This window comes from Trichosurus vulpecula, chromosome 3 (genome assembly GCF_011100635.1).
Source record: "Trichosurus vulpecula isolate mTriVul1 chromosome 3, mTriVul1.pri, whole genome shotgun sequence".
In the NCBI taxonomy this organism is placed as follows: Eukaryota; Metazoa; Chordata; class Mammalia; order Diprotodontia; family Phalangeridae; genus Trichosurus; species Trichosurus vulpecula.
In genome coordinates this window covers 299,169,571-299,185,192 of record NC_050575.1, presented here as the reverse complement: position 1 = coordinate 299,185,192, position 15,622 = coordinate 299,169,571, and the positions used below count along the sequence as shown (strand labels likewise).

The following is a 15,622-nucleotide window of genomic DNA, read 5'->3' as shown; positions in this document are numbered from 1 at the left end:
GTTGTGGTTGAGTCGTTTCTCAGTCGTGTGTGACTCTTCATGACTCCATTTGGGATTTTCTTGGTAAAGGCAAGATTTTCTTGGTATAGTGATTTGCCGTTTCATCCTCCAGCTCATTTTACAGATGAAGAAACTGAGACAAATAGGGTTAAGTGACTTGCCCAGTGTCACACAGCTAGTGAGTGTCTGAGGTCATATTTGAACTCAAAAAAATGAGTCTTCCTGACTCCAGGACTGGTTCTCTATCCACTGCACCACCTAGCTGCCCCTCCTATCAATAAGGTATTGGGTATTCTCTCACTGGAGATCTCCAGAATAAGATTGGATGACCCCTTGTCAGGTATATTAAATTGGCCGAGATGGTTATTTTAGAGAGGATTCTTGTTCAGCCATGGGTTGGTCTAATAGCACCTTTCCATCTCTGAGATTCCATGATACATTCTTAAACTCTTCTGTGATTACTTCTTGTTCTTCTTTTCCTTTGCCCTTATCTCTTTACTTCTCACAGATGGCATTTCTATTGCCTCCTACACGCCAAACCTTCATCTCTTCATCATCCATTAGTTGGTTTCCAAGACCGATCTTCTTAATTCTTTTCCTTGGCACTGTAATAGAATATGAAGGAACTGTATTTATTCCACATGCAGAAGAGAGGACTAGGAGAACTTAATGACATATGTGTGAGTTTGTATGACCTCCTTCTGCCAAAAAAGATGAAACCCTTTTATGCAATATGTGCATTAAAAAAAAAAAAACAAACCCGCAGCCATGTTGGGGTTGTGACTAATTACTGTTTGCAAAGCCTGGCACAGATTGTGACTTTTCCTTAGATTCACAGTGGTTCTGAAGTCTTGGTTTAAAAGAAATACCACACTTGTCCTCCATCTTACTTGTCATACACAGACATGCATGGTTCACTTGCCACTTTTGCGCCTCTGCATTTGATAGCTAGGCTAGATTGGTTTAAATACACATCTGTGATACTGAGGGCAGCTGGGTGGCACAGTGGATATAGTGCCAAGCCTAGAGTCAGGAAGACTCATTTTCCTGAGTTCAAATCGTGGCCTTGGACACGTATTAGCTGTGTGACCCTGAGCAAGTCACTTAACCCTTCTTGCCTCAGTTTCCTCATCTGTAAAATGAACTGTAGAAGGAAATGGCAAACGGCTCCAGTGTTGTTGCCAAGTAAACCCCAAATGAGATCACGAAGAATCAGACACAACTGAACAACAATTATGTTGTGGAAATGTTCCTTCTTACCATTTCCCAAATTGACTAACATCTGTTTTCTCTTACCAGTAAAGGGTAAAAAACAAAAGAAAGGTCATAAATTGCAGCAGGAGGAATTTTAGTTAGATATTAAGAAGGGTACTTTCTTCTGGAATAAGTCACATAAAATGCTAGAATGTATTAATGAAAAGAGAGTATTGTATCAACTTTTCTAGAGATTTTTTTTTAATTCTCTTTCTGGGATGAATGAAATTTCCCTGGCACAAATGGAGTAGATAGATGACCGATTCTTTCCAGGGTGATGATTTTTATAAGAATTTAAGAGAAGTTCACAAAGAATCCACCTCCTGCAGTCCTGCCATCTTCTTGTTGGATTTGCCCCTCTAATTTACCCTACCCCTTTATGGGAATTTTAAGTGAAATTGTGAACTGAATGACTTTTTCCAATCTTGCTTGATAAATTGATTTTACTGATATTTGTTGCATTTCATTTTATATCATGAGGTGTTTTTTTTCCCCTTATGTTGTCAGCAAGTGCAATTTTCTTCTTGTGATATGGAACAATTTTGTAAAAGCCTAAAACTATTCTATATTCAGGATATCTCAAAAAGCTTAAAACTGCATTAATACTTTTGGGAAACCCTGTATTTAACACGAGGAAAACACAGACTGGAAAAGCATAATGGAAGAAGCAATTTTAGCTGGGTAGATCAAGTGGTTAATACTTTGTTTACTTTTTTAAAAATACTCTGTGCCCCTTTCTCATCCAGGCTAGAAATGCAGTGGTTTACTCATGGGCTCAATCCAGTTGGTGTAGGAGCTTTGAACTGCTGTGTGTTTCTGATCTGAGTTGCTTCAGCAATCTTGTCACCCTCCATACACCCCTCCTCACTCCACCTGTCTGCCCCGCCCCACGGCACACCAAGTCAGTGCTGGTCTCGGTGGGTACACCCAGTTAGCTCCACCCACTTCAGCTCAGAACTTGGAGCTCCTGATTTCTGTCAGTATCAGCCTCCCTGGTAGTAGAAATTATAGATGTGTGCCATCACACCCAGCTAGTTGCTACTTTTTGAGAAAGATGAAGGAGGAAAGAAAGAACCTGGAATTGCTGCTTTTACCTGTTGTTACTTGTGAGGAGGGCTGCTTTCTCCTGTATTTCCTGGAGGAATACTCCGCCGTTTCCCTTGATAATATATTTTTATCATCTTAGAGATCTTATATATCTTCTTTTATAATGTCTTCCCTCCCGATACAATTGAGGCCTCTTCTTACTGTTACTGGGCAGAAAGAACAGATACTAGTCAGGGATAACTTACATAAATAATCTATCAAATGAAAGGTTTTGTAAGGTGGCTTATAAGAACACAGCACCAAGTCTCATGCATTACACCTTAGAGCATTTTGTCACTTTCTTTGATTTCCCTAGAAAGGGAGAAGCAGATCTTCAGTCTTACTCCCAGAAATAGAATCAAACCAAGATGACCTTCATCTTAGTATCTCATCATCCACTTCTACAGAAAAGAGATAATCCCTTAGATGTTTAGCTTAAAGGTTGATACGAGACTACAGTGACAAATGATAATTATCGAGAGATGGATGGGGAAGGGGGAAAGAGCCAGTTGCACTATAGCCAAAAATGGAAGAATAGTTATGTCAGTTATTTGTGGGTAGTCTTGAAGTTACCATTTAACTTACTCGGTGCTTCCTTTAACAGTGTTCCAGGTGTGCTAATGATTACATCAGCCTTTATCTCATTTCCTTTCAGTCTGACCTCCCAACCCGATTCTACAATCTGGATTATTTGACACTCCCGCACCTGACTCAGGCTTTCCTAAATGCCAAATACTCAAAGTGCTCTCTTGATTATAATTTATGGTATGAAAGCACAGAATCATTAATTGCCCTGCTTGGAAAAAAAATGAAATTATAATTAAGGAAAAATTAAATGTTCAGTTTTTTAAAAGTATACTTCTCAAAACAAGTATTCATCTGCTCTGTCATTTCCTGGCTTTAATTTATTTTTGTCTTCTATCCAAAACATATTAGCCTTAATTATTAACTATGATGATCATCAGTGCAACTTAGTTCAGAATGTAATATTTCTTCCTGAACAACTCTTGCCGTGTAGGAGGATTCACCCTCTTTAGTTGTTTTGCCATGAAAATGTTGCCAAAGCACATTTTTCTTCTTCTGGGAGGAAGAAAATTCATTTTGGAGTATTAGCAATGTTTTCTACTCCAGTATTCAGACATTAGACACTTGTATGGGACGATACTAAGTGCACTAATCTTATAATGAGAAGACCTGAGCTGGAATCCTGGTTCTGACACTTCCTAGCCATCTGACCTTAAGAAAGACCCTTAGCTTTTTGGATCCTAAGTTTCCTCGTCTGTAAAGTGGGGATAGCAACATTTCTACCGCCTATCCTTAGGGTTGTTGTGAGGGAGAGTACTCTCTGAACTTAGACGTTTATAGATTTGCTCTTATTTGAGTTTCTACACTGAATTTGGTCTCCATAAGTAACCCTCTTTAATAGATTTTTTTTTAACGAATCCTCCGTGGACAAGAGCTGAACAAATGGATCACTCATACTATTTGGAAGTGCCTGAATTTGCTGTGTGCGTGTGTATGGAGAAGCCATCTGATAAGCACCCAGTAGAGCAAGACTCTTTGCGGAGAGAATGTTGCTGTCTCATAAATAGTTTAAGATAGAATTTTCCTTGACACTCTATTTTTCAGAGGGAAGTAATGGGGAGTGGGGATGGGATGGCGGTGGGGGGTGGGGGAGGTCTCTTAAGTAATTCTCTTTGATATTATTAAAGCAGAGTTTTGCAGGAACCTTGTCCATGAGCGGTATACCCCAGTATTGTACTACAAAGGAAATGATCGAGCAAGCATTTATTAAACTCTTACTGTGTGCCAAGATCATTCTAGTGGTAATTGTAGCAATAAAAATCCCTCATATTCTCTTGAAAAATAGGTTCAGGATGGGTCTATTGTAGTATCTTATTCCAGCCAGGCTCTAGGGTTTGTTTTTTAAATTATTATTATACTTTTAAAATTATTATTATTCATCAGATATTAAGTACCCATGTACAAGGCACTGTTCTAAGGATATAAATACATATGCATGTGCGCATGCACGCGCGTGTCTTGTCTGTGTGTGTGTGTGTGTGTGTTTGTTCCTTGTCCTTGAGGTGCCTGTATGCTGTTGAATAATTTTTCATGATCTTCAGGAGTCTATCTTGGCTTTAAAGTAGCACCAAAGGGAGGGAATTTATAAATTTACGATGCCCTTCCTCCCTTTTGTGTTCATATTCTTCATGTCATTTTAGTGTTGTTTTAGTCATGTTCGACTCTTTGTGACCCCATTTGGGTTTTCTTGGCAAAGATACTGGAGTGGTTTGCCATTTCCTTCTCAAACTCATTTTACTCATGAGGAAACTGAGGCAAACAGGGTTAAGTGATTTGCCCAGGGTCACACAGCTAGTAAGTATCTGAAGCTGGATTTGAACTCAGGTCTTCCTGACTCCAGGGCTGGCATTCTAGCCACTGTGTCACCTAGCTGCCCTCCTTCGTGTCATGTACAAGTATTTATTGGGCACCTCTTCTTTGCCTAGTGCTATACTAGGCCCTCTCAGAGAGGGGGAGGGTGCACAGGAGAAATAAAAGTCCAGATCACTGTCCTCAAGGAGATCAGGAAAGACAATATGAACCCACCAGACTAAATCATCCAGTCAATAAGTGTTTTTTAAGCGGCTCCTGTGTTCCAGGCACTGTGCTATCACATGGGTTAAGACACTCAGCGGCTACCAAGGTCATATCAGGGAGTTTCTAGAGTCAGAAGACCTGGGTTCAAATCCTGACTTTGATGCTTACAATCTGTGTGACCTTGAGATACTAAGTACAAAGAGTGAAACAATCCCTATTCACTAGGAGCTTACAGGGCAGACAACGAGTAAATATGTAAATATACACAGCACAAACAGAAAGTCAGTACACAAAGTAGTTCAATACCAGCTAGCCTAGGAGAAATGGATGGCCTTAGAAAATGAGGGGAATCAGGAAAAAAAAAACAATAGAAAATAGTGCTTGAGCTGTATCATAAAAGAAAAGAGAAGATTCAGGAATAGGTAAGGAGGGTGTGAACTGAAGGCATATAGGATAGTCAGGAAGAAAGTAATCGAACGTGCAGTCCTGTTGTGAAGACCCTGAATACTTCAGTATTTCACAGGAGAGGGAGATGAGTGAGAGCCAGAGTGGTAGTAGTAGACAGAGAGAGGAAGAATTTGAGTCAAAAACTGCATGGATTAGAACAGAGCAGGGGTGTTGGGGAGTCGTAAGAAATAAAAGTAGGACTAGTCATCTGGATTCATTTGTCGAGAAGCTTGGAAAGTCAAGTCGAGGTCTTGATACAGTCAAGAGATAATCATCTTTGCAGGTGACTTTATTAGTAATCTTTTGATATGGGTTAAGTTACTCTGCAGCTGTCAAGATCGTATTAGGGTCTGGGGGAATGAACACTGCATCTGGAGTCAGGGGAGCTGGATTCAAATCCCACCTTTGATGTTTACAACCTTTATGACCTTTACTAACTCACTTTAACTGCCCCAGGCCTCACTTTCCTCATATGTAAAAATGAGGGGGTTGAACTTGATGGCCTCTGAAATCCCTTCCAACTCCAGACTGTACTTAATATGATTGTAAAGATGGCCTCAGATGCTTTTTTATTCTGTCTTCATCCCCTGCTGCACTATCCAATTACCTCCTAAAACATTCATTCAGTCGTGAATGTTAGTATTAATAATATAATAAATAATAAATATTATGATAATATAATAATATATAATATGTAAATATGTAAAATACAATATAATAATAAATAATAAATACTATTAATATAGATTAATATAAATATCAATAATTAATTGATATTATTCATATAAAATATTGTTAATAAATAATTAATATTATTAATGTTATTGGTTCTATATTAAATTTTAATAGCCACTATTAACATGTAGAGAATACCATTTCAATGTTGTGGTCATGATTATGGCATGGTTCCTGCCCCATAGGGTTTACAGTTTAGCAAAGAGTAATACTGAGTAATAACTATACAGCAATTGGAGGCCAATGCATAGAGCTTTGGACCTGGAGTCAGGAAGACCTGAGTTCAAATCCAACCTCAGACACTAACTCGCTGTTAGACCCTGGGCAAGTCACTTCACCCTCTTTGCTTCTGTTTCCTCATCTGTGAAATGAGCTGGAGAAGGAAATGGCAAACGACTCCAGTGTAATCCCAAAAGGGATCATGAACAATATGCAATAACTGTGCAATTTAATTCAGTGCCGCAAACACTAAACTCCAACTGTGTGCTGGAAAGTGCTAGGTCCTATGACTCTAATGCAAAGCAGAATATTCTCAGAGTCTGAGAGAGCTAACAGAATATTTTCCCAAGATCCAAGGAAGGAAAACCAGTCCTTCCATTCCCAGCATTTAAATGTTTGCTTTTCTTTAGAGTCCTTCAGTATGTCTGCCTTTTGGTGATGTCAAGTTGACCAAAATAATTGTTTAACATAAAGTTGTGGGCTACATATTGAGTTAAAAAACCATAAATTAACATTATCTACATTATATTGTACATTTATATTGTTAAACATTTCCCAGTTACATTTTAATCTGGTTTAGGGCTATGAGTTTGACGCGTGGTTCAGCAGACATCTCATTACAGTTATATGTTGAGCAAAATAACCTTGGAGACAAGGTTGCTGTCTCATCAGGTGGAACTGGACCTGTGATTTCTTTGGAGGAAAGTCTCTTTACAAAGGTGCAAATTGGCACCTTCTCCTTGACTTGAAATTAGTTCTCTAGAGCAGCGAGAGATTGAGTGTCTCACCCAGTCACACAAGTGTGTGTCAGAGGCGAGGCTGAGCACAAGTGATCTTAACTCTGGGATGTCTTACTGTTTAAAACACCTCACTCTGCAGATCATTAGCCTGTACAGTTGGAAGGCACTTTCAGTATTTTCCAATTCTCTTATTTTACGTACGAAGAAACTGAGAGCTAGAGAGTTAAGCTATATTAGGTGCAACAAGGGATTAAAAAGTATGATGTCCCTGAACTTAGTAAGGAAGATGACAGGTTACCCAAGTAACTATGGAGGGCAAAAGTATATAGGAGAAGTACTAATAAAGTATTATTGGAGAGTTAGAGAATACTTCTGATTAGGTAACGATCAAGAAATGCCTCATGGAAGTGGCTGCATTGAATGTAGGATGAATAAGAGTAGGTGGAATTGAATGTGGTTTGATTATAACTTTTTAAAAGGATTTCCACCCATTTGTTTTCTCCCAGACACTGCTTTGCCCTCCATCCCCCCCAAGATCTCCCCCGCCTAAAAAATAAACCTCATGAAAAATGATGAGTTTTCATCTTGTTTGGTGACAATTTGTCTTCTGTTTTCTTTTCCTAGGAACTGATTTGTGTTAGTTCTGTCTCTCTTCTCTCTCTTTTCTCTCTTTCCCTCTTTATTTCTCTCTGTCTCTCTCAGTGTCTCTGTTTCTCTTTCTCCCTCCCCTCCTCTTCTCTCTTCTTCTTCTTCTTCTTCTTCTTCTTCTTCTTCTTCTTCTTCTTCTTCTTCTTCTTCTTCTTCTTCTTCTTCTTCTTCTTCTTCTCTCTCTCTCTCTCTCTCTCTCTCTCTCTCTCTCTCTCTCTCTCTTTCTACCCCTCCTCTCATCTCTCCTTCCTCCCTCCCTCTCCCCCCCTACTCCTCCTACATCCTTATTTTTGTTTGTAACATCTGTAGGTTCTGTTAACCTGCTGATTCACTGTGTGCTACATCATGTTTTAAATAAGGAAGAGATGAGACTGACTTCCAGGGGAACTATTCTGTACACTGCCCACTCCCACTGACTGTGAATGTGGTGGCATTTTTCATTATGCTTTTTTATTAGAGATTTTAAAGAGGTTTGCATAGTCTGGTGTAGGTATGAGTGATCCCTGGTCTCTGTTGGTGAATTCTTCCCTCCTCCTCTAGACTCATCTCTTTTCCCTCTCTTCTTTCTGCCCAGACCTTTTTTCTTCCCTCTTCTTTTATTATCTCTTAATCTCTATAAATTGAAAGTCTTCATTGAAGACCTTCCTGAAGACCTTTGCCAACCTTACTCTCCTCTGCCTCTTCTTCCGTTCTACGCCTTTTCATTTTCCTGTGCCTTCCATCCTATGGCTTACACCTTCTAGTACCCATAAGCTTTAAAAGGATTCCTACAATCTGACTGCTAAGATCATTTAGGCTGAGAGATGGAAGGAACTCTAGACAGAGATTTTTAGCCATTTTTGTGTCATGCCTTTGGAGCCTTTGTCTTCTCAGAATGATGTTTTTAAATGCATAAAATAATATACATATAATGTTACGAGCAAAAAAAAATTTAAGTTCAGACTCCAGGTTAAAAACCCCTGCTTTAGGAATCATCTAGTCTAAGCACTACAGTGTGGCAAGTATCCTTCTATAATATTCCTCCACAAGGGATATTCATCCCCCACATAAATCAAAATGAGAGAGTTGTATCCCCAAAGACAGCAGAAGAAGTTACTGATCTGTGGCTGATAAGTCATCCTTACCCACTCCTTAGTGTTCTCTGTGCCTGAGAAGTCGGCCTCCAAGAACAACTTGTGGGCCTTCTCCACATGGCCCGGAAGACCAAGGGAAGAGTCACCTGGGAACACCAGGCCTCATGGAACCATCTTGCTTTGCCATAAAATGTTGCTCCCTTTCACCTTCTGCTCTTTCTCCTGTTAAAACAATCAATGTCCTATAGCCACAGTGTGCTGGCCTTTTCACTTTCTTCTGTATTTAGCTTCTTTCCCCGGCCACATAGTAGCCTTCTGGGGGCAGACCCTCATCACCTCACTCCTGAGCTCCTCTAATTACTTGCTGTTTGGTCTCCATGCCTCACATCTCTCCAGTCCATCATCCACTCTGCTGCCAAAGTCATAGATCTGACTATTTCACCTATGGCTCAACATTCGCCAGTGGCTCCCAATTATCCCCAGAATCAAATATAAAACCCTCTGACATTTAAAGTCCTTTGTAACCTGGCTGCTTCTTGGTCTCCCTCACATACATCTCCATCTCCCTACTCTGGACATTTTCCTTAGCTGTCCCCCATGCTTGTAATACTCTTTCTCCTTGTATCTGCTTCCCAGGCTTCCCTGGCCTTCTTCATCTCAAATCCCACTTTCTAGAAGAGGCCTTTCTGGGTCTGTTCCCACACTTACTAGCACCTTCTTTCTGAGATCACCTAACATTTATATTTATCTCTGTTTCTGTCTGTCTCTCTCCCTCCACTTCCCCCTCCTCCCTCTCTCTCTCCCTCCCTGCCTTTCTCCCTCCCTCCTTCTCTCTCTCTCTCTCTCTCTTTCTCCCCCCACCCTGCTTTCTATCTCTCTCTCTTCTCTCTTTACTCCTCTCATTCTCTCTCTCTTTATATATAAGTATACACACATATACATGTATATATATACACATATGTGTGTGTGTGTGTGTATATATATACACACACACATACACATATATATATACAGTCATATTATATCTTGCCTATACATAATTGTTCTACATTTCCTCTCCCAAGAGGTTGAGAAGATTATTCGTATCTGCAGGACAGAACTAGATATATTGGGAGATTGCTGAGGGAGAGATTTCAGTTTGATAAAAGGGAAAATCTTGAACAGTATTGGAGCTCTCCGGGAGTGGAATGGCCTTCCTCTGGAGCTAGTGGTTTCCCTGTCACTGGACAGAGGCTAGGTGACTGCTGGACAGGAATGTTGTAGAAGGGATTCCTGTTTAGATATGGGTTGGAGTCTTTGACCTCTGGGGTTCTTTTGTAATAATGATAATAGTAGTGATAGCTAACTTGTGTGTGGCAAGTACTATGTGCCAGATACTGTGCTAAGCACTAGGCACAGTTATCTCATTTGACCTCACAACAGACCCTGGGAGGGAGCCGTTGTTACTTTCTCCATTTTACAGATGAGGAAACTGAGGCAAACAAAGATTTGTGATTTCTCCAAGGTCACACAGCTAGTATTTGAGCCTGGATTTGAATTCAGTTCTTTCTGACTCCCGGCCTAACACTCTACCCACTGCATTATCTAGCCATCTTCCTCCCTCCAGTTCTTAAGATTCTGTGATTCTTCGTAAAAGTAGCATCCAAGACTATTTGTCTCAGCATTTTAAGACTAGGACTCTGATATGTTTAGGAAGTCTGGGGTTCAAATGTATAGGCTTTGCCACTTACCAACATGCTACTTTTGTCAAGTCCTTTTTACTTCTTTTTGCCTTATTTTCCTTATCTGTAAAATGAGGGGGAGTAGGTGGGATGAACTTCCTTCCATATCTAGCATTCTATGATTTCAAGTAAAATTATGTGCAAACATGCAATGAATCTGCTTTGTCAGCCTGAGGAACACCCAGTATGGAAATTCCCTCCACCTTCATAGTCCCATCTAGGATTTATTAGATGAGGCCTATTAAATTTCTTGAGGCACAAAGAAGTTAAGTGATTTGCGCAGGATCACACAGCTAATAAGTGTCACAAGCAGGATTCAAATCCAAAACTTTTTGACTACAAACCCATTACTATCCACCATACTAGCCACCTCTAAGTAAAATTAAATCATGTGTTTTACTGAAGTGCATACATACAACAAGTCTTGGTTTTTTTTGTGTTTGCTTTTTAAAATTATTGTTTTTAATATATTAAAATATTCAATTTAATATTTGAAATATTAAATTTTAATTATTTTTAATAGCTGTATTGTGATTTTTTTTAATAGATCCATCTTTTTCTCCTGCCTCCTTGTCAGTAGTAGTAGTCACAGAAAGCAATATAATCCTGGAAGTACATAAGGTGTTAATATAAAGAAAAATCAAAAGGAAATAATGATAAAATGGGAACCTGATTTTTGTGGGTTTAGGATTAGGAGCTGACCCTTTGGCCTCAGGCAAGGTAATTAACAGCTCATCTTGTTCATCTGTAAAGTGAGGTTCTTGAGAAAGCTGATCACAGCCAGGGAGCAGCAAATGGTGATGAGATGACTACAAGGTGGGTCACACCCTGACTTGTGAAGGAAAAACTGCCTGCTTAGAGAAAGATGGCTCGGTGCCCACTTGGGGAAAGAGGCTCGCCAAGCATGGCTCAGAGGAGGAGGAGGAGGAGGAGAAGGGTAGGAAGTAAATGTATATTGGATTGTGGAGTGAGCTGAAGTCATTTTTCAATGGCCAATTTGAACCAAAGAGAATTCATCAGGTACAATTTTAGTCTCTTGTGTTTTCCTTTATTGGATTCTTTTTTTTTTCTCTAAACACTAAAACGCTGAATATTTTTTCTGCAGGATGAACAGCTAAAGTCACATGAAAGCAAGCTCAAGCAGATTTCCACAGAGTTGGCCGAGCATCGCTCTTACCCACCTGACAAGAAAGTCAAAGCCAAGGAGATTGATGAATACAAACTGAAAGACCACTACCTGGAGTTTGAGGTACGGGTGGATCGTTGCACCTGCCTAAGAGGCCAGACTGTGGATCTGTCTCCCCTTCTTCCTCCTTCCTCTTCCCTTCTTTTTCCCTCCTTTCTTCTCTCTTTCTCCTTTTCCTATTTCTCCCTCTCCCTGTCTTCTTCTCTCTCCTCCCTCCTCTCTATCCCGCTGTCTTTCTCCATGGAAATTAGAGGTTTGGGGAACTATGTGCTCATTGTTTGTGTTATACATTCATAAGCACATATATATGTGTGTTTGTGTGTATATATATATATGTCTATATGTGCACAAAATGTGTGTTATCAAACCTATAGCTTCAAGAAAGAAGAAAATAGGAAGGCTTGATGGAAGTCAGAGACACCTAAACATGCTTGAATCTAGTTTCCCCACCGAGTAATTGGTCAGCTCCCTATGGCTCAGTTCTTGACATCCTAGAGTATTTATTATTTGATTCAAGGCACAGGCCAATTATCAGAAAGCATCCCCTACCTGAAGACTACCTACAAACCACATGTCTGATTGATAGGAGGGTGAGGGGGGAATGGAGAGCTCTCAGATCTGTTCCCTTGGAAGATCAACCATGGGAGATGTCAGAGGTGAATACAAGATTTCTGTGGCTCAGAATTGCACAATTCCAGTGTTGGAAGATCTCTGGAGTCACCTACAGAGAGAAACAATTGTGGTACATTGGAAAGAACGGTAACTTTAGAATAGGAAGACCTGGCTAGAAATCCTATCTCTATTGTTCACTACACATATTATCTTGGTCAGACTTCCCTGAATCCATTTCTTCATTCTTTAAAAGGTGGAGGTCAGACTAGATGACCTCTAAAGTCCCTTCAAGCTCAGAAAACAAAAACCTGCTTCAACAGCATTGCCTCCAGTATCTGGTACTTGTGACGTTGATTTTCAGAACCCAAGTGGGGGGAGGGGTACAGTTGGTCCAGACCCATAATGTAGTCATCATAGGGGACTCTAGGTGAGGAAACTTCATCTACCAATACAGATTAACAATTGTTTTCCAACATGTATTCTTCTTATTGTTTTTTTTTTTTTGGAGAGGAGAAGGAAGGGCAATTGGGGTTAAGTGACTTGTCCAAGGTCACACAGGTAGTAAGTGTGTCAAGTGTCTGAGGCCAGATTTGAACTCAAGTCCTCCTGACTCCAGGACCGGTGCTCCACTCACTAGCAACGTGTATTCTTAAGGAGGTTGTCACTTACCCAGGGTCACATAGCCAACCTGTGTTAGCATTGGAACTTAAATCCAGGTCCTGACTGCAAGGTCAACTCTGTCTTTTATGCACACTGCTACTCAATAAATTTTACATTTATTCCTATTAAATATCATCTTGTTAGATTTAGCCCGGTACTCTTAACCAGTGGTATCAAATTCATATGGAAATGGGGGTCACTAATCCATACATAAGGCTCCCTGTGGACCCCATATTGACTTAGAAAAACACATATTAATAATATCTGTGTTTTGTTGGGTTTCAGATTTTGTTTTTCTTAAATGTTACATTTTAATCTGGTTGAAACCATACTCAGCAATGGTGCCAGCCACATTTTTGACACCTCTGTTCTAGACTGCCAAGACTTTCTGGATTCTGACTCCCTTACCCAATGTGTTAGCTACCCTTCCCATCTTTATGTCAACTGCAGATTGGGTAATTATGTTGTCTATACCTTTACCTGAGTCATTGATAGCACTGTAGAAATGGCACAGGGCCGAGCACCAATCCCTGGGGTACTCCACTGGAGACCTCCTGCCTTACTGACATTGAACATTGAACATTAATCTGAGTCCAGCCATTCAACCAATTTTTGATTTTGTCTTCCCTTCTATATTCCCTAAGAGTAGTATGAGAGATTTTATCAAATGATGTGCTAAAAATTTATGTAAACTCTTAACTATGACCTTCTCCCAATCTATTAGTTTAGTAATAACTCTGCCCAAAAGAGGTTAGTTTGGCCTTCCTCCACACTCTCCACCGCAGTCCCCAGCTGCGCTCCTTTTCCATTTCTTTGACTTCACATCAGACTCTTATGAGTTTTCCCATCCTTTTCTGTATTTATCATATTCATCATATTTTATAGCACAGTATTGTTCCATTGCATTCATATACCACAACATGTTTAGCCATTCCCAGTCCATGGTCATCTACTTTGTTTCTAGTTGTTGGTTTATATAAAAAATGCTACTATAAATATTTTGACTCATTTGGGATTTTTTTAAGCTTTGACTTGCTTAGGGAATATGCCCAGTAGTAAAATCCATAGATCGAAGGCCATGGATACTTTTATTTCTTTATTGCTTTCTAGAATGATCATACTAATTCATAGCTCCTCCAGCCATGCATTAGTGTAGGGGTGGGGAACCTGTGGCCTCAAGGCCACATGTGGCCCTCTAGGTTTTCAAGTGTGGCCCTTTGACTGAATCCAAACTTCACACAACAAATCCCCTTAATAAAAGGTTTGTTCTGTAAAACTTGGACTCAGTGAAAAGGCCGCACCCAAGGCCGCAGATTTCTCACCCCTGCTTAATGTAATTATTTTCTCCAACTCTTCCAACATTGACTCTTCCTGATTTTTCTTGTCTGCCAGTTTGCCAGATGTGAGGCAAAACCTTGAATTGTTTTGATTTGCATTCCTTTTATTGTTAGTGACTTGGACTATTCTGTCATATGGTTGTTTATAGTTTGCAATTCTTTTTGGAACTGTTTGTATGTTTCTCTTCTTTACCAGGTCATCCTTGGGGAATAGCTTTTGATCCCATATTCTTATATTCAATGTACCCTTGCTTCCATCTTTTAACCTACCTCCTTTGACGTTCTGATTTAGTCACTCTATGTCCACATTGCCCAGCATTAATAAAGGTTTGATTATATGATCTACAGAGTAGTAAATAGATTGTAGCACTCTGGAGCCAATGCATACATACAAACACACATACACACATACGTCTATACACACATACATATGTACATACACACATAGCATGTGTGTATGTACACAGTATATGTATATGTATATGTGTGTATGTATGTATATGTATGTTGGTATATACATGTGGAATCAAATGGAACCTGTGGTTGAAAGCCCCTTTGCAGGTGTGAAGAACTGTGAGACAGGTCTATACCATTTTTCTCTACCTTGGTGCTGTGATAGATTCCATTATTATTATTGATGTGGTCAGTCCATTACCACATTGGTAATTTCCCTAGACGCTCTCCACATCTTGAGGCTTTCCTTTCCTTTCACTAGTCAAGGACTAATGCAGTGAAACCTTAGGATAGCTTTGTTTGTTGTCAAGCCCATCCTTTCTGTCAGCAGATAATTGTATATCAAGAAGGATCTTCCAGGAATCAAAAGAAGGTCTGTCTTTACTCTCCAGGTATCTGAGGAAGACAGCCCTTGTCATGACACAGCGACCTTGACCATTCTTTTGGGGAAGTCTGGCTTTTGTGAAAGAATGAAAAATCTGCTGCGTTCAGTAGTTGTCTTGCTTGCCCTTGGGGAAGGGGAGTTCTCTAAAAGCAATCACAGTTCTTCACACTTCCAAAGGGGCTTTCAGCCACATACCCCGTTTGATTTCACACATGTTAATTAACTTTTACAACACTTCCCAGCACTCAGACATTCACCTTCAGCTTTTGATTCAGAGGGGTCAGAGCTTTTCCCCAGGTTGCCAAAAACTGACTGTGAGACAGCCCAAAGAACAGTTGTTAGCACTGATTCTCAGGAATGGAAATCTAAAAGGAAGCAATATTTTAGCTTCCAGAAATGGACTTGGCTTAAGTCTTTGTCATTTTTTCCGAAGCCTTCTTAAATTTTTCATCTCTTGAGTCTTTA

At 39.9% G+C, this 15,622-nt stretch overlaps 1 protein-coding gene across 1 annotated transcript in view; it reads left to right on the top strand.

Annotated features, from left to right (window-relative positions):
- The window catches only part of PSD3 (pleckstrin and Sec7 domain containing 3), a 451,252-nt gene that overhangs the window by 409,472 nt on the left and 26,158 nt on the right, over positions 1-15,622 (top strand). Inside the window, exon 14 of the mRNA XM_036751348.1 lies at positions 11,630-11,773. Coding sequence (XP_036607243.1) covers positions 11,630-11,773 — 144 coding nt within the window. The remainder of the gene's footprint in view (positions 1-11,629; positions 11,774-15,622) is intronic.